The following is a 22,653-nucleotide window of genomic DNA, read 5'->3' on the forward strand; positions in this document are numbered from 1 at the left end:
TTTTCAGGCAAGTCCATAAGAAGGTAAAGCAATTTTATTAAAAACGTTTGAAATACATGGGCAAAATCCTAAACATACCATAAATATTTAGAATAGGGAAATGCTATCTATAATATATCCAAATAAACTAGGCAGTCCAGCAATTTTTACCAGATATATTTTTGAAGAAGTTTTTCATGTTAGAGCTCCTAGTAGAGTAAGATTTGCATATATTGGTAGTCGCCATTACCTACTTTTGAAGTGTCAAATTTTTGATTGTTTTGACATGACATGGCATTATTATGACATAAATAAATATTCGTTAAAAATGCTGTTTTTGTATTATTTCCTATTATTTCATGATGTTATTAAAAAAACACAGTTACATGACAAAGCAATAACAATATTTGTATTATTTAAGATTACAGTACTATGACCTCTAAAACAGAATAATACTTCTCTATGAAGGCCAGGAATGAAACAAAACAAATAAAAACTGTAAAAACCAAAGTGAAAACAATTAAAATGTCCAATATACACCAAGATTTAAAAAAAATCGATATATTAATATTGATTAAAAAAGAAATAAAGTTTCTATTTTATAAACAAGACATAAGTTTGATCAGCTGCTTCGATCATTTTTAGCTAGTATCTTTTATAGTGAATTTATAATATTTTTAGTCTCTCAAAGTCTTTTTGTATTTCGAACTGTTTCAAGAATTTCAGCGATAGTCACAGTAAATTTTAATTCTGTCCAATCATTACGATCTTATTACGAAAGACACTATAATAATTATTAGATTTTTGCAAATTTCATAAAATTTGAAATTAACCAAATTTTTGCAAATTAAATAAAACCAAGTGAATTAAAATTATTTTGATTTATACTGAACATCTTAAACCAAAGATTACAGTTGAGGGTTGGAACCTTTGGTGTTACACAGCAAAATAAAAACACTAAATCACCACAATACACCAAAACACTTTTACTTTTACACTGGACGCGAGTTTCGCTAACCATGTTAGCATCATCAGCAGATGATTATAAACTAAAGTATATATATAAATTAATTAGAAAACGTAGGTATAGATTAATGATTTCTGAAAATTCGACTTTTCAAGTGGAGAAAGATACGTCTAAATATTTTTCGATACCGCTTGATAGAGAGTTATCCCGTGCTCTAAAAGGAATTTTTAAGAATGTCAATTATAAACTTGTGTATAGTGCTAATAATAAATTACAACAATTATTAGGTAATCTAAAGGATAAAACACCTCCACTGGAAAGGTCGGGTATTTATGAAATTTCTTGTAAAGATTGTAATCAGAAATATGTTGGGCAAACTAGAAGATCAATATTAACTAGATTTAAAGAACATTTAGCTCAGATAAGATATGGTAGACCGGATAAATCTTGCGTTGCCGAACATATTGTTGATAAAGAACATTGTATAGATCTTAATAATTTAAAATTAATTAAACAAGTCTCAAATTATAGGCAATTAGATGCATATGAAAGCATCAGAATTAATAAATGTAAAGATAGTATGACCAGAGACAACGGTCCAATTCCTTCAAGTTCTTTGTTCCTACTACTCTACTGGCGGAAATCTAACTGTTACGCTCAGTGGGCTCTGACTCGGTTGGCTAGATTTTGCCACGCCCACTCGGTGCCCACTGAGCGAGTATATAAACGCTCAACTTGTAGATTGTACTTTATTTTATAATCATCTGCTGATGATGCTAACATGGTTAGCGAAACGCGCGTCCAGTGTAAAAGTAAAAGTGTTTTGGTGTATTGTGGTGATTTAGTGTTTTTATTTTGCTGTTTTAAACCAACACCAAAAAAAATCTACCACCAAAAGCGCTCAAAACAATCTTACCCTCCAAAATGATTAAGCGAAACGTTAGGCTTTAAATACATTTATTCACGTCAAATAACACAGTATAAAGACGACAAAGATTAGTACGTAAACTAGGTTAGTCGAGAACATGCACAGGGACTCAAACGTCTAACAAATGACACACGAATATTTCACCTTCTTCCTTTGTGGTCCAGGTGCTGCCTGACTGGGCTGTGGCGACTGCTGATGATCTAAAGTCTCTAGAGGAGGAACAGGTGAGGAAGGTAATGATGAGGATTCGTCAGTAGGTTTCAAGTCTACCGATTCGTCGTTCACGATTTCAGAAAGATACGTGCTGGTTTCTTTCCAGCCTGCCACTCCTCCTGGAAGAGTGTACATCATGTATTGAGAACCAGGTTCTCCAGAACCAGCCGAATCACTTGGTTTCGTTCTAGGCGATGCTCTACCACTAGAACCGCTATCTGCATCGTCATCTTTATCGTGGGAATGATCTGGTACTTTTATAACGTCATCAGAAACATTAGTTTGAACTTTTTTCGCTTGTTCTATAAACCACTGCTCTTCAGCATCATCGTATATAGCTTTAGTTAACCATAATGAATCCAACAATAAGTTTGAAGGTAAATCATCATGACAAATTTCTTCCTCTTTCACTTTAATTTCTGTTACCACAGATGTTTGATGTTTATTCAACTGGGTATACCAGTCAGTCTCTGCTTCGTCGTAAATAGCTTTGCTAATCCAAAACGATTCGTCTAACGTTAAATTTTGAACCAGTAGCTCACTTTCAGATGATCTCTGATCTTTTTTAGGTTTTCTTGTAAACACATCAGATATTTTTTTGACTACAGATTGAATGAAGTTGGTTTTGGGAGCGTCCGAATCACTTTCCTGAGATTTTTGTTTTTCTAATTTTACTTTTTCCTTTTTATCTTTCTTCGACTTTTTGGTTGGTGATAGTTGGTCTGTTGTTTTGCTAACTTGTTCTATAGATTCAGACACCAATTTCTCATTAAAAATTAAATCTTTAAGCACATTTTCATTGGATACAGTTTCAATATTTACGGACACCTTCAGTAAGTTATCTGTTGCTTGTTCTAGTTTTGGTTCTATTTCCGCTGCTGCAATATCGGTTAGTTCTTTTTGCACCAATTTAGAAATTGGCTCTTTAACCGATTCTTCCTCTTGTGCTTCGTGTAAAAATTCTGACTTTAATTCAATTTCACTAACTGGTTCCGAAAATGATGAGACTACTAAATCACTTTTTACATCATGCGATTGCTGCTGAGTTATCTCTTGTGTAGCTTCAGAACTTGTTTCCAACTTTTCAGAAACCACTTCTTCAGATGGTTCACTTATTTCCTCAGCAGCTAAAGCTACCCATTCGCTTTCAGTAGGTTTTTCTTTTTTCTCTCTCTTCTTTGACTTCTTATCCTTTTTGGACTTCTTGTTAAGCGACGATTCATCTGCTGAAATTTTGACAATTTCTTCTGTCGATTGAGATGTTAATTTTTCATTAAGAATGAATTTCTCTGTTAGATTTTCTTTAGGTATCGTTTCAATAGATTCAGATATTTCTAATAAGTTTTCTGATGCCTGTTCTTTGGTTTTCTCTATCTTAACTTCTTTAATATCTACCAATTTCTCTTCCAGAACTCTTTGTTCTGGCTGTGTTCTTTCGTCTACAAATTCTGATGTTATCTCCTGACTTATTTCTTCAATAGAATCAGATTTGATCTCCAAATCTTTAGAAACTAGATCTTCAAGCGGTTTGTTTATTTCCTCGGTAACAGTTTCTGTAGGTTCTTGCAAAGTTTTTACTTCAGTTGATTCTTTAGTAAATAACGGTTGTTGTACTACGGTATTTAATTCTTCATTGTCTTTTAAAATTTCAGTGTTAGATTCTTCTAAGACTTCGGTAGATATATTTTCAATAGTTTCTTCGTATTCACCAGAAGTTTTCTTAGATTCTTCTGACTCAATATCTAATTCCGCAGTTACTGAAATCTCTGGACTATGAACAGCTTCACATTGTATTACTTCTGGTTGTTGCTGTAACGCATCTTGAGCTTCTATATCAGATACCAATTCTGGTTGATCTGGTGTTTTTTCTACATCTACGACACTGCTTGCTACTGTAGCTTGTATTTCAGAGGAAATAAATGCATCTACCAATTCTTTTGTAGATTTGGATTGTTCTATCGTATCAAACACAGTAACTTTTGGTTGGTCATCAATCGTTTCTTGAGTTTCTAACTTGTCAACTTGCTGTTTAACTGGAACGGGAATATTATCTATTACATTTGCTTCAGATATTTTTTCATCAGAAGATTCTACTATTGTTTGTTCAGCTTCTTTAACCTTACTCTTCTTCTTATTCTTCTTTTTAGATTTTTTACTTGAAGCCTCGTTGTCACCGACTTCATCACTTTTACCAGTAACTGCATTCTTTAGAGTTGATATAATAGAACTGACGAATCCTTTATTCTTTTTGTCTTTTTTAAGAACTTCTTCTGGTTCTTTTACAGATTTAGAAGATTTTTGGTCCTTAACAGTTTTATCCGGTCTCTCTGTTTCATCTTTCGGAGCATCTGCTGATTTTACAATTGATGCCCATGACTTTACAACTGGGAGGTCTTCGGAATTATTGTTATCGATTTTTTCTGTTATTGTTGTAACTATCTCAGTTTCTTCTGGAAGAGGTTTTTCAGCGCTTTCAATATTTTGTACTTGTTCATTCTGTGTAGACCTAGATCTACTTCTGTTCTTCTTCTTTTTCTTAGATTGAACATGGATTGTTTCTTCTTTAGGAATACTTACTGTTTCTTTCTCTGGTTCAGATATATTGATTTCAATGTTCTTTTGAGGAACTCTCTTAATTTCACTATCCTGAAGTATATTCGGTAAGGGTTCACTTACAACTATCTCATGTTGAACAAAATGCTTAGGAAGATTTGACGCAGCTACTTTTGCGTAAGTTATGTGATGTGGATCTGTCTGTTTAATTTCAGATATTACCTCTTGTTCTATAAATGATTTGCTTATTGTTGTGTTTGACTCATCCGCTGTAGTAGAAACTGTTTCATTGTGTGATGTATCAACAATTTCTTTTATTTTGTGTCCTCCCTTCTTAACTTGCTTTTCTTTTCGTGGTTGTTTCTTTTCCTTCTCAATTTTCTTATTTCTTGAATCCTCTTCAGCGAGCGGTTTATCTTTATCTATACGTTGCTCGTTTTTATCTTTTGGAGACGGTTCCCTACTTTTGGGAACTTTTACCATACTAGCATAAGTTAATTTTCCATCAGTTGTGTTGATTTCATGCAGGTCCTCTGTTGTTTCTATTACTGTTCTAACTTTCTCACTAACAATTTCAACTTCACTTGCTTGTTCAGTCTGAGGCGCCTTAATAGTGTTTTCATCGTTATTTTCAATTTCTTCTAGCTCTGCTAAATCTGCTTGTTTTGTACTGTCTTCATGTTGAATAGTTTCTTTAATATTAGCAGATTCATGAAGTTTTTCAGGTTTATGTTCACTTACTTGTTTAGGTAAGGGAGAATTATCTCTGCTAGTTGCTGCTACTTTGGCCCAAGTAATACCAACTGGGTCTAATGGTTTTAGTGTTTCAGTATCTTCGATTGCAGACTGTGGGGTAGTATCCTCATTTTCTTGTTTTAGTTCCGCAATCTCTTGAGATATAATAACATCACTACTTTCTTGAGATATTGGGACTTTAGGTGACTTGTTTCTCCTTCTAGATTTTCTAGGGCTTTTTAAGGATTTTGTTTCTGTATCCTCGACAGGCTTTTGTACGTCATCATGATCTACCTTTAATTGTAATTGTGATGAAAGATCCTCAGGCTTTTGTTTTGACCTAGACCTTTTGTTCTTTTTAGGTACCTCAATAAATCCTTCTGTATTTGGTTGTGCATCTTGTTTAACTGACTCTTCGTCGACTTCTTCCACTTTTATTTCAATCTTTTTTGGCTGTACTTCCTTTACGGAAGTATGACGATGACTTGAGCTTGATCTATCTCGTAGCTTATCATCAGCAGCAACTCCTGCAGCTACCACATCAGCATATGATTTTCCACTTAATTTCATAGTCTGCCAAACATTTGTTACTTCATCGGTAACTATCTCAGTATGTTCTGTATTAATATCATCCTCAGTTTGTACACTTGGTCTTTCAGGTTCTGTTTGTAACTTAGGCTCTTCAATCTCTTCTGATACAATCGGTGCTGATAAAGTGAATTCTTCTAATGGAGCAGCTTTTTCTGCTGGAGCGAGTTGCTCTGGTGGAGGGGATTTTTGTGGTGAAGGAGACTTTTCTGGGGTTGTGGTTTTTATTACTCTGGGTTCATGTTTAATTTCTAACTTTTCTGCAGTGTAACACACGGTATTTGTTACTGGTATATCAGTAGTACTGCTAGTCTGTATTTCTGAAACTACGTTTTTAGGCAGCAAGTTTAGCCTCTCTTTTTCTTCTCTGTTAAAGCTGTTTTTCCTTTTATTTTCAGCAGGCTTTAACGTTTCATGTGGTTCCTGCAACATTTCATTAACCCACATTGTACTAGCATGATCTACTGGAATTTCATAATTTGAATCGTCTTCAACCAAGTCATAGACAACTTTACTATACTCCCAAGCCGGTTCTTGAACGTGATATTGAAGTTGATAAGTATAGGGCTGACTAACGGAACTTTGTTCAGTTGTAGGAACAAATTCAGCGGCATCTGGATTTAATCTCGATAGCTCGGACCTGGGCACAAATTCGTTTGCTTCTGTAGACAACGTAGATTTTGGAACGAATTCGGTCGCTGTTTCGACGAATTTTTCAAATTCGGAGGCAGGCGCGTGGAGAATGTTGCTCTCGCGGGTTTCTTCCGTTATAAACATTGTGGATGAACTTTTGAGGTCGGGCAATGTTTGTGCAACTTTAGGGACAAATTCGGGAGAATTGGGTGATAGCGGGGAATATTTTGTTTCAGTTGTGTCAGTTGTAGTTACAGTATTTAACTGTTGGTCTTCATCAGAAACTTTTAGTTGTTGGTCTAGATTATCCTCAAACACCGCAGTAGAGTCACCAAGAGGCATTTCTTTTGCAGGTTTTTGACTTTCTTTGTCTTGTTCAACTATAAGCTCATCTTTTTCTTCGATTTCCTCATCAGAAAATACAGGAGGTTCATCGAGAATATTGATAAAATCTGAGGAATTTTCATCTATAGGCAAACCTTTGTATTCAACTTTCTTTACTGTTAAAATATGTTGCTGAACATTTTCGACTTCCTCAAGTTTTTGCTCTATAATAGGTGTTTCACTTTCTTTATTTTGCTCAATTATAGCCTCATCTTTTGCCTCGTCTTCCTCGTCAGAAAATACAGGAGAATTATCAAGAATATCAAGAAAATCTGCAGAACTCTCGTCAATAGGTAAACCTTTGTATTCAACTTTCTTCTGTGTTAAAATAAGTTCCTGAACTTTTTCGGGTTCCTCAACTTTCTGTTCTACAATAATAGGTGTTGCACTTTCTTTACCTTGCTCAACTATAACCTCATCTTTTTGCTCTTCTTCCTCATCAGAAAATACAGGAGGTTCATCAAGAATATCAAGAAAGTCTGCAGAACTTTCATCTATAGGTAAACCTTTGTATTCAACTTTCTTCTCTGTTAAAATAGTTTGCTGAACTTTTTCGCTTGCCTCAATTTTCTGTTCCACATTAGTAGATGTTTCAGTTTCTTTGTCTTGTTCCACTATAATCTCACCTTTGTTCTCATCTTCCTCGTCAGAAAATACAGGTGGTTCATCAAGAATATCAAGAAAATCTGCAGAACTTTCGTCAATAGGTAAACCTTTGTATTCAACTTTCTTCTGTGTTAAAATAAGTTCCTGAACTTTTTCGGGCTCCTCAACTTTCTGTTCTACAATAATAGGTGTTGCACTTTCTTTACCTTGCTCAACTATAACCTCATCTTTTTGCTCTTCTTCCTCATCAGAAAATACAGGAGGTTCATCAAGAATATCAATAAAATCTGCAGAACTTTCGTCAATAGGTAAACCTTTGTATTCAAGTTTCTTCTCTGTTAAAATAGTTTGCTGAACTTTTTCGCTTTCCTCAATTTTCTGTTCCACATTAGTAGATGTTTCAGTTTCTTTGTCTTGTTCCACTATAATCTCACCTTTGTTCTCGTCTTCCTCATCAGAAAATACAGGTGGTTCATCAAGAATATCAAGAAAATCTGCAGAACTTTCGTCAATAGGTAAACCTTTGTATTCAACTTTCTTCTGTGTCAAAATAAGTTCAACTTTTTCGGGCTCCTCAACTTTCTGTTCTACAATAATTGGTGTTGCACTTTCTTTACCTTGCTCAACTATAGCCTCATCTTTTTGCTCTTCTTCCTCATCGGAAAATACAGGTGGTTCATCAAGAATATCAAGAAAATCTGCAGAACTTTCATCTATAGGTAAACCTTTGTATTCGACTTTCTTCTCTGTTATAATAGGAACTACTTCGGGTTCCTCAATTTTCTGCTCTACTATAGTAGGTGTTTGACTTTCTTTATCTTGCTCAATTATAGCCTCACCCTTTTGTTCGTCTTCCTCATCAGAAAATACAGGAGGTTCATCAAGAATATCCAGAAAATCTGCAGAACTTTCATCTATAGGTAAACCTTTGTATTCGACTTTCTTGTCTGTTATAATAGGTTGCGGAACTACTTTGGGTTCCTCAATTTTCTGCTCTACGATAGTAGGTGTTTGACTTTCTTTATCTTGCTCAACTATAGCCTCATCCTTTTGCTCGTCTTCTTGATCAGAAAATACAGGAGGTTCATCAAGTATATCCAGAAAATCTGCAGAACTTTCATCTATAGGTAAACCTTTGTATTCGACTTTCTTCTCTGTTATAATAGGTTGCGGAACTACTTGGGGTTCCTCAATTTTCTGCTCTACTATAGTGGGTGTTTGACTTTCTTTATCTTGCTGAACTATAGCCTCATCCTTTTGCTCGTCTTCCTCATCAGAAAATACAGGAGGTTCATCAAGAATATCCAGAAAATCTGCAGAACTTTCATCTATAGGTAAACCTTTGTATTCGACTTTTTTCTCTGTTATAATAGGTTGCGGAACTATTTCGGATTCCTCAATTTTCTTCTCTACTATAGTAAGTGTTTGACTTTCTTTATCTTGCTCAACTATAGCCACATCCTTTTGCTCGTCTTCCTCATCAGGAAATACAGGAGGTTCATCAAGTATATCCAGAAAGTCTGCAGAACTTTCATCTATAGGTAAACCTTTGTATTCGACTTTCTTCTCTGTTATAATAGGTTGCGGAACTACTTCGGGTTCCTCAATTTTCTGTTCTATTATAGTGGGTGTTTGAGTTTCTTTATCTTGCTCAACTATAGCCTTTTGCTCGTCTTCCTCATCAGAAAATACAGGAGGTTCATCAAGTATATCCAGAAAATCTGCAGAACTTTCATCTATGGGTAAACCTTTGTATTCGACTTTCTTCTCTGTTATAATAGGTTGCGGAGCTACTTCGGGTTCCTCAATTTTCTGTTCTAAAATAGTAGGTGCTTCATTTCCTTTATCTTGTTCAAATATAACCTCATCCTTCTTTTCGTCTTCCTCATCAGAAAATACAGGAGGTTCATCAAGAATATCGAGAAAATCGGACGAACTTTCGTCTATAGGTAAACCTTTGTAATCAACTTTATTTTCCGTTACAATTGGCGGTTTAAATATATTGAGTTCTTCAGTTTTCTGCTCTACAGTAACAGATTTTTCACTTTCTTTAACTTGTTCAACTATAGCCTTTTCTTTTTGTTCATCCTCTTTGTCATTTGCTTGTTCCGAAACTGGAATAATTTGAGACTCCTTAGAGGTTGTCTTTTCTTCATACCATAATTGTTCTTGCTCAAGCAAGTATTCTAAATTATATGCAACCGACTTATAGTCATTTATTTCTTTCCGAATTAATTCTTCAATGGGTTTTGAATCAGTAATTGATTCTTCCAATACGGATGGCTGATCGAGTTTATTTGTATCAGGTTCATTAGGCACAGTTATAACTTTATTTTCTCTTGCTTTTTGTTCATACCAAATATGTTCTTGCTCTAGTAGGTATTTTAAGTTATAGTTAAACCAAGCATATTCGTTTATTTCCCTAAATATATTTTGGGTAATATTTTCTTCAGGTACTACTACAGGCGCACTTAAAACCTTCTCTTCAACTGAAGTAAATTGTTTTTCTGGTATAGATTCTACAAGTTTTACAATCTCTTCTTGTTTGATATTTTGGTGTTCTGTTATTTGTTGCTCATGCCAGTGATGTTCTTCTTCAACTAAGTATTTCAAATTGTATGTAACTGATTGGAAACTATCTATATCTTTATAAAGTTCGTCTTTTAAGGTTGTTACTAATTGCTCTTCTTCCAAATGTTTAGTACAAGGCTTTTCATCTTTCTGTATATCCCCTGTTTTCTCTTCTTCAACTGTGGATTGAATAGTTGTATTTTTAATAAGTACTTCAGTCAGTACATCAATAGAAGTACCATTTTCCTTTTCTATTACTTTATCAGTTTGAATATCAAGGGGTTCTTTAATGGCTGGAGCGGGTTCAGTTTCTATTATTTCTGTTTTATTGGTTTTAAAACCATCTTCCCAGTCCCACAGAGGAGATTCAGGAATATTTTCCGATACTTCAGAGTTAAATTTAGTTTCTGAGATACTAGGTGGAGTTTGATCTGTTACAGTTGTCTGAATATCATCATTTCCTTCATTGTTGGCAATCTCGGAAATATTTTGAGACGTTAGTACATCAAATATTTGATCCAATGGAGATTCTTTTATAGTTTTATACCCATCTTCCCATGACCAGTGAGTTCTTTCTGGTTTCATTTCAATAATAAGATCTGGTTTAGTTGATGCTTCTTCTGGTAGAGTTGAAAAGGTGTCTAAAATGGGTTCTGAAGTAATACGTTCGGTTTCAACTGATGACTTTTGTAAAATTGTTTGAGATTGTTCATTTTCAGAAATATTTGTATACGGATTTTCCTCGTAATCAGATACTGTTATAGTTTCTTCAAGTGCTAATCCTTTATTTTCAGTTATCGTTTCTGTAACAGGAGTTTCAAGTACTGTTTCTGAAACTTCTTCTACAGGCGTTCCTTCAGGTACATCTGCATCTTTATTTAAAGATTCATCCAAAATAACATTAAATGATGAAGCAGTTTCGTTAGTGAATTCTACCTCTTCAATTATATTTGTTGACTCTGTTAGTGCACTTGATACCTCCTCAACATTTGTTGCCTCAATTTTCTGTAAATTATGTTCAGAATCTTCGTTAACTGAGTCCAAACATGGCTCGTTCGAGATATCAACTAAGGTTGAAGATGTGTCAATAGACGTTTCTGGTATTATTTCTGAAACTGTGTCTACAAGCGTTTTCCTTATTTCGTCGGTTTCTTCATCAGAAAATACTGGTGGTTCGTCCAAAACATCAATAAAAGCTGAAGATGATGCGTCGATCGGGAGTCCTCGATATTCAACTTTCTTTTCTATTACATTAGGTTCTTTTAATATATGTTGTCCCACTGTATGGATTTCTTTCTGAAGCTCTGAAGATTGATTGAAATCTTTCTCATCTTCAATAGTAACAGTTTCTACATTTTGGTTTTCAAAGGTTTCTTTTAAAACTATTTCAGGTATTTCTTGTTCCTTAATTGTTTCAGTGTGAGTTACATCTTCTTCGATAACTAGATTTTCTGTAACTATTTCTGCTTTTATTCCCTTTTTGTCTTTCTTCTTCTTTTTCTGTTTACTCTGTGTTTCATGTTTGACCAATTTTTCCTCATGTTCCGGAATTATTAGAATTTCTTCGGTGATCGTAAAAACGGGTGTTTTATCCTTTTCTTCGTTATGTTTCTTTTTGTGCTTCTTCTTTTTCGATTTCTTTTTCTCTGATACTGATTCATCTTGGCTCGAATCTGGTTTATCTGAATCCTGAGACTGAATAGACTCAATAGTAGGTGTTGAAACAATCTCAATTTCTTTAATATCACTTTCACTGACCTCCTCGCTTCCCAGATTCAAGTCTTCAGTAACGCGTTTCTTAGATTTCTTCTGATTTTTATTAAATTTATTGTTGATAATTGGAACTTCGACAATTTGAAGCTTTTGAGAGTGTGTAATCGTTTTTTCAAAAGTATCTTCGGATGTCTGAGGAATCTCTTTTGATTTTGAACCTACTATGCTTGCCCATCTCTTCAATTCACTGCGCTGATTTTCAATAGGTTCTTCTTCAGGAACTTCTGATTTCAGAGTTTCAACATCAATAGTTGGTTCAAATGACAATTTTTCAAATGCAATATCGGTAACTGGTTCTTGTGATACGTTCTCATTAAAATCGATTTCAGTTTCAACAAATTCTTCCGGCCTTGTAACTATGTCCTCATAGTCTTCGTGAATATCATCGTGAGCTTTAGATCCTACTATACTGGCCCATCTTCTCAATTTTTTATCTCCCTTTGTTTGGTGCTCTATCTCAGAAGCATTTTCAACGATTGTTTGTATATTTTCAATATCGTGTACAACGTTATCGATTTCCTCTTTATGATCTAGATTTTCTTCTACATTTTTCTTTTTCTTTTTCTTCGATTTTTTTGGCTTCAAAGGTTCTTCAATACTGTCAGTTAGTTTATGGACATCAGAAGACTCTAAATTGGTTAATTCTATCTTTTCATTTTCCTTTATTGTTGCGTGAGGTATCTCTAAAATTTCAATTTCCTCATTTGCAGGAACAGTTTCCTTATCCTCTGTTTCATTTGCAAAATTTTGTTCAACAGGTCTTTCAGCCGACTTTGAGCTAACAATTGAGGCCCAGCTCTTAGTCGTATCAGTGACAAGTTTTTCATTAACCAAAAACGCCGTATTTATATCCTTAGATAATTCATGAGTTGGTTGTTCTGCTGATACCTCAACATGAAGTTTTTCAGAATCCAAAAAGGTCGTATTTATATCTGAAGATGGTTCATTAGTTGTCTGTTGTTCTAATGTTTCGGCAAAATGTTCATTTTCAATTTCATGGTGCTTTTGATTCTTTTTCTTATGCTTTCTCTTTTTTGATTTGTCAAGTTCGGAAGGTTGTTGATCGGTGACTGGTTTCTGTATTTCAGTTTCTTCCACTACAATTTCTTTAGGAATATCAATGACTGGTTGTGGTGATTTATCAAATTCTACATTAATTTCTGCTGTTTCAGTATTAGTAACTGTAAATTCAGTGGAATGATCGGTAGATCCGACAACACTAGCAAAACTTCTTAAAAGTTTATTCATTGGTCTCTCTGTAACTTCCGGACTTACTGCCTTTTGTTCTGTTGGTTCAGTACTTTTCGCTTTTACAATCTCCTTATTTTTCTTTTTACGATGTCGTTTTTTATGTTTAGTTTCATTTTCCTCTTCTTTCTTACTCACTTCGTCGGCTAGTAAGTTATCATCAGTAAAATCTTCTCTTTCCACAGGAGCAATTTCGTCATTAGATTTCAGATCTTCTACGCTTGGCCAACGTTCTAAATTCTTTTCACATTCAGTCGCCAAATCCACATGTTGGTCTATTAAAGCTTCCACTTCCAAAAGCTTGTCGAAAGGTTTGTCTTTTTTAATTACCGTATCTTGATCCAAAATCGCATCTAATATTTCAGATTTCTCAAAGCTGGGACTTTGGTCTGGCTCATCTATTATCAGTTCTTTAGCCGTTTGCCAGTCTGGTTGTTCGTCAATAATTTCTACAATTATTTCATCCGATTTTAGATCAATTACAGTATCAATAGAAGGTTCAGTACTTATTAGATCTACAAGCGGTTGTTCGGAGCCAGAAATTGGTAACTCATCCTGTAATGTTTCATTTTCTACACTAACTTCTTCCGTTTTTTGAGACTTTTTCTTTTTGTTCTTTTTCTTCTTTTCTGACTTACTTTTTGTAGTATCTGTCTCAATAGTAACAATCTGTTCTGTTTTAAATTCTTCTTCATGTTTTGATATGACAGAGGTTTGTTGTATTATTTCATCTTTAACTGTATTTTCAATACTGGTCTCAAATTTATCTGTATATTCCTTTTTAGGCTCAGCATTGACAATTTGAGCTTTTTCTGGCTTATTTTTATCTTTCTTATGTTTCTTTTTCTTTGATTTCTCCTGCGATAAAATATGTTCTGATACCGTCTTTGAAGGTTCTGGAGATAATAATATGTCTGCTTCAGGTGTCTCAGGCTGTTCTGTAGTTTTATCGCCATCATCATCCGATAATACAATGGGTTCATCTAAAACATCTAAAAGTTCTTCAGTTTTTTGGCTGATCGGTAACCCCGCATAATCTACTTTTGTTTCTTTTGTTTCAACTACACGATTATCCACAATTTCGAAATAACTAGACTGAACCGTTTTATCAGGAGAGGTAGGAATCTCAATTTTCTCCCATTGTCCGTCATCAGGTTCGTCTAAATCGGTAGTTATTATCTCACTTTTGACCGGTATGTCATCGCTTTCAGCGGAGGAAGCTAAATACTCTGGTGGGGTTGGAACAAACACAAACTCACTAGCTAGTTCTGCATCTTCTGATGTTTTCGTAGGTTCAGCTTCTAAATACTTTTCTTCGGGTAGATTGATAATCTGAGGTTCCGCTTCAAATGACACAGATTTTTTCTTTTTATTTTTAGACTTTTTCTTACTACGTTTTTCAGGATCTTGTTCTAAAAATGATTCGAACTCATTAGATAATTGAGGCAAATAGTGTTCATTATTTGTAGCATCGTGTTCATTGGCAGAAGATTTAGTTTCGGATATTACTACATTATTTAAATCTGGTTGATATTTTGATAATGTTTCGGCTTTAAGGAAGCTTAAAACATCACCTATATTTTCCTCAATATTTGTTGATTTGGGTTTAATTTCAAACGGGCTCAATTCGGGTTGAAGGTAATCGATATCAGGCAATGGTGTGTCAGGAGAAGGAATACCTTGTTTTAAGTCTTTAGTTTCTTTTTGAATATCAAGAATAAGCGGTTTACTCGGAATTTGCACACTATTACTCGATATCTGTTCTACATTGTCACTAGTTTCCTTAACCGATATGTTATCAGACACAATTTCAACTGATTCATGTGTAATTTCTTTACCTGTTGGTGTTTCCTTACATACTAATTCATTCTTATTAGATAAAACATCTCCGGTTGGAGTATTTATTTCAGACGTAGATTCCTGTTTCGTTTTGCTTTCATGTTTTGCCAAAATATCCATTACTTGTTGAACGTCCTGAATTTCAGTGTCAACGACAGAGTTGACGCGTGACAACGTCAAAGTTTCTGTCAGCTGACTTGAGCACGAGGATGACACTTCGGTGTCAGGTGTTTCCAGCAACAATTCCAAAGGTATGCCGTGTCTTTTCGACTTTTCACTAATGTCTGTTTCGAGGTTACTTGTCAGTTTCTTCTTCTTTTTGTCCTTATTTTGATGGCGGTCTTTGACCGAACCAAATATAGCCTCTTCAATTTCTATGATTTCTTCGATCTTCTTGTCTGTATCTTTACCTTCATGATACCCATTCGTTCTCGAACATTTTTCATTTGCCTCCTGAATTAAACCATGTGATATTTCGACCTTACGTTCGTTCTCTAAAAATTCACCAATCTGCGGAGCAACTACACTTTTCTGGACAACCGTTTCAACTAAAATATCAGGAGATGGATATACCACATCCCTGATTTCTTTCTCTTGTTTATTTACTGTATTTTCTTCTATACTTTCTGATGTAGTAATAACTGATGTATGATTTTTTATTGTTGTTTCTATGCAACTTTCTAACAGAGGATGCGAAGAAATTATTTCTTCACTTAATTCTTTACCTACATATTTTTCATCTTTCTGAAGAGCTTCCTGCGCTATGTCTGCACTTTCTTCATGAATTGTCGTTTGAACAGTCTGTTCAGCATCAAGAGCTTTAAGAATGACTTCTTCAAAGCGATGTTTTTCAATGTTATCTTCTCGATTAATCAGTTCATTACTTAGAACTTTTTCACTTGTATTTCGTTCATTCTCTAGAAATTCATCAATATGCGGAGCAGCTACACTTTTCTGAACAACCGTTTCAACTAAAATTTCAGCAGATGGATATACTACATCCCTTATTTCTTTCTCTTGTTTATTTACTGTATTTTCTTCTATAGTTTCTGATGTAGTAATAACTGATGTCTGATTTTTTATTGTTGTTTCTATGCAACTTTCTAACAGAGGATGCGAAGAAATGATTTCATCGCTCAACTCTTTGCCTACGTATTTTTCATCTTTTTGAAGAGCTTCCTGCGCTGTATCTGCACTTTCTTCATGAACTGTCGTTTGAACAGTCTGTTCAGCATCAGGAGCTTTAAGAATGACTTCTTCAAAGTGATGTTTTTCAATGCTCTCTTCTCGATTAATCAGTTCATTACTTAGAATTTTTTCACTTGCATTACGTTCATTCTCTATAAATTCATCAATTTCCGGAGCAACTACACTTTTCTGAACAACCGTTTCAACTAAATTTTCAGGAGATGGATATACTACGTCCCTTATTTCTTTCTCTTGTTTATTTACTGTATTTTCTTTTATACTTTCTGATGTAGTAATAACTGATGTCTGATTTTTTATGGTTGTTTCTATGCAACTTTCTAACAGAGGATGCGAGAAAATTATTTCTTGGCTCGGTTCTTTACCTACGTATTTTTCATCTTTCTCAAGAGCTTCCTTTGCTATGTCTGCACTTTCTTCTTGAACTATCGTTTGAACAGTCTGTTCAGCATCAGGAACTTTAAGAATTACTTCTTCAAAGCGTTGTTTTTCAATATTCTCTTCTCGACTAATTAGTTCATTAATTAGAATTTTCTCACTAGCAGTTTTAAGTTCCACATCAGGAAATTCCATTTTTACGGTCACAACAGGTTTCATTTTGACTTCTTCATGGGTTATAAGTACTATTTTATTAGTTGGCTTCAGTTCAAGACCCTCCTTTCTTTCCACATCAATACAGACCTTATTTTCGTCTTTTATAGGTTCGGTATTGTAATGAGAAACACCGTTAACTTTAGAAGTTAATGAATGATCTTCTGTTTCAGTTGTTGTACTTATGGTCACTTTTTCTGATTTCGATATGGTTTTTGATACTTTTTCAGTATTAATTTGTTTGTTTTCTTTCTCTGACACTTCGTTGTTGTTTTTATTTTTCTTCTTATTTTTCTTTTTCGAGGTAGTGCTCTTATCAATGTCAGATTTTGGTTTCTCCTTTTCTGGGACGTCGCCGTCAGGTAACTTCTTAATTATAGTTTCTGATGGTTCAGTAGCAGTTATACTTTCAGCAGAATAAGTTATAGTTGATTCGTAATCCTTGAATAACGCAATTTCACTTTCTTGTTTTTCATTATCTCCAGTAGTGTTAATTACATTGACTTCGGTTTCAATAAACGATTGCGTTAAGTTTACCACATCAAGTTGTTTAGTTAGTGATTTTTTATTTATTATATCACTTTCAGTGGGTCTAGTAAGATCACCAGCTGGTTTGTTCTCAAAGTTTTCATCTTTCAAAGTACTTGGTTGCTCTTGTACGTTTTGTACAAGTGTCTCAGTTGCGATATTCATGTTTTTATCTATCAATACGTTTTCAAAAACTTTATTTCTCTCTTGAATAGATTCAACGGTTTTCTGTACATCTATTTTTTCAGGAGAACAACTTGATGAGTCTAAACTTTGAGATATTGTTTCTTTCTCAATTATATTTGTTTCAGGAGATTCTTCAACAAAATCTTTTACTTCTTCAATAATAGCTGGACTAGTTTCTTGAAGTATGTCATTTGTAGTTTGAATATTATCAACTGATTTCTTTCCAACATCTTCTTCACTTTTCTCTGTCGTTATTTCTTCTTTTTGGTGTATTTTACCTTCTGCTAGGTCTACATTTGCAGATTCTGTTTGACTTGTGGTTTGTTCGTTTAAAATTTTCTCTGTAAACGACTTTTCTGTGTCTATCAAAGATTGTGTTAAACTTTCTTGAATTTCGACAAGATGATCTTTATCGGTTTCATCAACATTTTGTTCTGTTGTTTGAGCCACATCTGGATAGGTATTTTGAATTCCTTCTTCTATTAATATTTCATTATTTAAAAATTCTTGGACTCCTTTGGGTTCCTCTATTTCTATATTCTGCTCAGTTCTTTTCGTTTGAGACTTTTCCAGAGCGGCAATTTCTTCAAGTATACATCGATTTGTTTCAGCAATTAATGTTTTGGCATGACTAATAACTTCAGAAATTTGTGTTGACTGGTACTGTACAGATTCTACCGCATCAGACTTTACCTTAATTGGTACTGTTTCATCTTGAGTATTTGATGGCACATTTTCAGATATATTTTCTTGGACTTTGTTAGGAATGGATACATCAAATGAGATATCTGGTATACTTACAGATTTTTCTTGTATTTCTTCATTTATAGGAACAAATTCAGTATGATACTCTTCTGGTTTTACTACATCTAGTAACACATCTGTATAATTTACTACTTCGTTAATCTCAGTTAATACAGAAGCAGTACTTGTCTCCTCTTTAATAAGTTCTTCGGAATTAGCATTGATTTTGTCTTTTGGCACAGAATTACTGTCTGTTTCAATATGTTCTAATGTTGTTTGCTCAACGACTTGCGGTTCTACAATAATATCATGTTCTTGAATACTTACTGAACTTTCTGATGTCTTATCTTCGACAAGTTGTGTAGTTGACTTTTTATTATGTTTCTTTTTATTTGATTTTTTAGTCTGAGTCTCTTCAGCGAGTGAAGTTTCTTGTATTGAAATTGATGTGGACTCTGTTTTTATATCAAACTGATTAAGAACACTGTTATCATTAGTTTCCTTGTCTTTCTGGTTCTTCTTTTCATTCTTTTTAGATTTATTAGTTTTAGAATCGTCTGATATTTCATGTTGAGGAGCTTCTGAATTTAATGTGTCACCTGTTGTTATATCAGCCTGCTTTTTCTTCTTTTCCTGCTTTTTAGGTTTATTAGTTTCGGACTCATTTGATATTTGAGGTTGAGGAGTTTCTGAGCTCAATTTATCATCAGCTGTTATTTCAATCGTACTAGTATCAGTAATTCCTTTATCCTGCTGCTTCTTCTGTTTCTTCTTTTTGGTCTTATTTATTTCGGAGTCATTAGATATTTCACTTTGAGTTTCTGAGTTCAATCTGTCATCTGCTATTATTTCAAGCGCACTAACAATATTGTTATCATTAGGTTCTTTATTCTGATGCTTTTTCTTATTCTTCTTTTTAGACTTATTTGTTTCGGAATAGTTTGATACTTCATGTTGAAGAGTTTCCGAGATCAATTTGTCATCTGTTGTTATTTCAAGCGTACTAACAGTATTGTCACCAGTTTTTTTGGCCTGTTGATTCTTCTTTTTCTTCTTTTTAGACTTATTAGTTTCGGAATCATTTAATATTTCATGTTGAGGAGTTTCTAAACTTAATTTTTCATCTGCTGGTTTCTCAAACACACTAACAACATTTGTGTCTTTAGTTTCTTCATCCTGTTGCTTCTTCTTTTTCTTCTTTTTAGATATTACATTAGTTTCGGAATCATTTGATGTTTCATTTTGAGGAGCTGAGCTTAATTTGTCATCTATTGCTATCGCAACCTCAGTAACATCATCAGTGTCATTAGTTTCTTTGTTCTGCTGCTTCTTCTTTTTCTTCTTTTTGGATTTGTTTGTATCAGAATCATTTGAAATTTCCTGCTCAGCGGATTCTGACTTTAATTCGTCCTCTTGTTTATCAGTACTTTGTTTCTGTTTCTTTTTCTTTGATTTTTTAGTTTCAGGCGGTTCACGCTTGTCTTCGCCTGTTATTTGTTCATGAGTTTTTATTTTTGTTTCAGTAAAAACTGTAATGGACTCTATACTTTTCTGCTTCTTTTTGTGCTTCCTCTTTTTTGATTTGCTATTTTCAGACTGATCTGTTATAACAGTTATATCAATGGTATCGTTATTATCTTCCACAGTATTATCATTGTTTGTCTCACTTTCACTAACAGTCTTTGAGCTTTGTTTATGTTTCTTCTTACTGCTTTTATTTGTTTTTGTATGATCATTTTCTTCATGTTTTGCTATTGAACTTGAAATATTCTTCTGTTCTTCAGATATTTGTTCAACAACGAGAGTTGGTGTCTCTTCATTATTTTCATTCAAATTTTCAAGAACTGCAAAACCGATTTCGGGTTTTTTATCTATTTTATTTACCTTAGGTTGTTTATTTTTCTTGTGTGACTTAGGTTTTTGATCTGGCCTTAACTGAGTATTTGTTTCTACTTTTCTAATATCATTCGATAATTTTTCAGTTCTTTCACCTACTAATCTATTTAACTTCTTATCTGTATATTGGGACGCGTTTTCTATATCACTATGTACATGTAAGTCTTCATGATACGGACTATCAACAGACCTCTTATCACCTAATTTCTCACTAGGCTCTCCATGATAAGAGAACTGTTGAGGACGATCAACATCGTGTTTAGTTCGTTTATTTCTATGACTAGATTTATTCTCTTGATTCGATAAAGTATTAGTCCTCTCCCAATTGGGAGGTGTTTTTCTTTGTCTACGATAAGTTTGCTCCCTCGAATGAGACAGCGTTTCGTCCTGAGACGTGGAACCGTATCCAGGTCTCGGAGATATATGTCTGGAAGCATCTCGCTCGTTTGAAGCTTGGCTTGATGCTATACTGGATGGCTGGACAGGTTTGTCAGGCAAGCCTTGCAACAAAACCTGGGCGTATGAGTAATGCGAAGCTGTAGGGGAGGTCGCGAGTTCGGGTGTATCAACCACCTCCTGAGACACCTCTACAACTTCGGCTTCTTTAATTTCTAACGGCTTTAATGTGTCACTGTCAGCTTTAACTATAGCTTCTACAGTTTCAACATTTGTCACAGTGTCTTGTGAATAAACTTCTGGTTCGGAAATTTGTGGTACTTCTAATTCAGTAATAACATTTCTCTGATTATCCACATATCCGTATGGTTGGGGGGTAAATGATTGTCCGTGTGAATAATTAGTCGGCATACTTGTATACGTCCCCAGGCCAGAACTCATCAGTTGCTGTCCTGAGGCAATAAAGTTTGTCGGTATTGGCTGGATATATTCTAAGATATTTGGTTGTTGTTGTATAATTGCGGGAGGATAATACCCGGGTATCGTATTATAGTTGGATTGCACATCGTAGTGGGCCTGTTGGTACTGATTCCAAGCAGGCGTGGAGGATTGCAGAACGAATTGGTTATCGTGCTGAGGATACTGCACTACGGCAGGTGGAATTTCCTGCTGAACGGGATATCTCTGATCGACATGGATATCTGATACGGTTTCAGGGACATAAACGTTCCTTTGTTGGTGATGGTGTTGAACCGTTTTTGGAACTGGTTCCTTATTGCGTACTTTGGAAACGTTTACATTAACAACGGTTTCTACAGGAGTAACTACTTCAGTCTTTGCACTTGTCACTATAACATTTTCAGTCATATTATGGTCCGAAGCACGAGATTCTTTCCGTAATTTGTCATCGACTTTATCACTTTTACTATCAGTCCTTGGTTGTGGCACCGATTTCACTAACACCACTTCAGATTTAACTGGTTGTTCTTCTAGAAGTTTTCTTTGCATTTGATTCCTAAGAACTTCGGCGTACGTAGTACTACCTGGAGCCCACATAGGACTCTTAGACCTCTGTCTTATTTCTTGAACTGTTAAAGACTGAGACGTATCAGGCTCATTGGATATTATTGCTGGTTGTTTGGGAGGAACTTGTTTCGTTTTAGGCTTTTCCTGCTTTCTTTTTGGCGATCTACTTTTACGCGGTACAGGCTCCTTTGGTGCCTTAAAAACTTCTTTTTTCTCCGGAATTGATTTCTTAATCACAACAGTCTCTTCAGTTTTGATTGAAACGAGCGGTTTGTCGGAATGGGGAATAAATTCGGGTTTGAGTGCCTCTTCAGGAACGATTTTTTCGGGATTGTCGTGGCCAGGTGGGTTGGGCTGTCGCTCTTGAGACATAGACCGTCCCGCTGCGATGTCTGCGTAACTAGCTTCGTAGAAGGAACTGTCTAAGGTGGCGTAGGGGTCCACGCGATGGATGTGGGACACTAGCAGGGTGATCTTCTGACGGAAAGCTTCTATCCGTGCCTATTTGTGTAGTAACAATGCAAGAGATCAGTAACGCGTGATAATTTGGCACAAGAAGGTGGCTGAAACGCCTGTCATGGTCGAGTGTTTACAGTCAAAATAGGTTAAGTTTTTTTCTTTGGTCGAGATAGGGTGGGGAGAGAGGTCGTTTTAGGTAATTTAGGAAATATCTATGTTCCAGGTGGATCCAAAGTTGGGGCTCCGAGTTGCAAAATCAGTTTAATGCGCTCGTTGCGCGCCGCAAGCTTACTTTGCAATGCTCGAACCTTTTCTCTGTATCCCTGATCATAGAAAAAGGAATAGGGAAGGAATGCAGCAAAAAAATGGTAGAAAAAAAACAATATGTAATACGGATTTTAAAAAACAAATCAAACAATAGCAAACAATAAATAATTAAACTCTGATTGTGTTCGCTTCGTCTGGCTCACCCAAAATTAAACATAATCGAAAGCAAATAATTTTCTATGCGTGTATGGTGTAATGAGTGACGTTGCGTAAAAAATTTCGTGTACGGTGGATGAGAGAGACAGTGAACACAAACCCAAAGTGAAAATATGTATGT

General features: G+C 34.8%; 1 protein-coding gene across 1 annotated transcript in view; it reads right to left on the reverse strand.

The window, feature by feature from the left end:
• Positions 1-22,653, reverse strand: part of LOC115888530 — a 239,032-nt gene that overhangs the window by 79,294 nt on the left and 137,085 nt on the right. The window contains 1 exon segment of the mRNA XM_030908278.1: positions 2,019-22,091. Coding sequence (XP_030764138.1) covers positions 2,019-22,091 — 20,073 coding nt within the window.

The sequence above is a fragment of the Sitophilus oryzae genome, unplaced genomic scaffold (genome assembly GCF_002938485.1).
Source record: "Sitophilus oryzae breed Bouriz unplaced genomic scaffold, Soryzae_2.0 scaffold_801_pilon_pilon, whole genome shotgun sequence".
In the NCBI taxonomy this organism is placed as follows: domain Eukaryota; kingdom Metazoa; phylum Arthropoda; class Insecta; order Coleoptera; family Curculionidae; genus Sitophilus; species Sitophilus oryzae.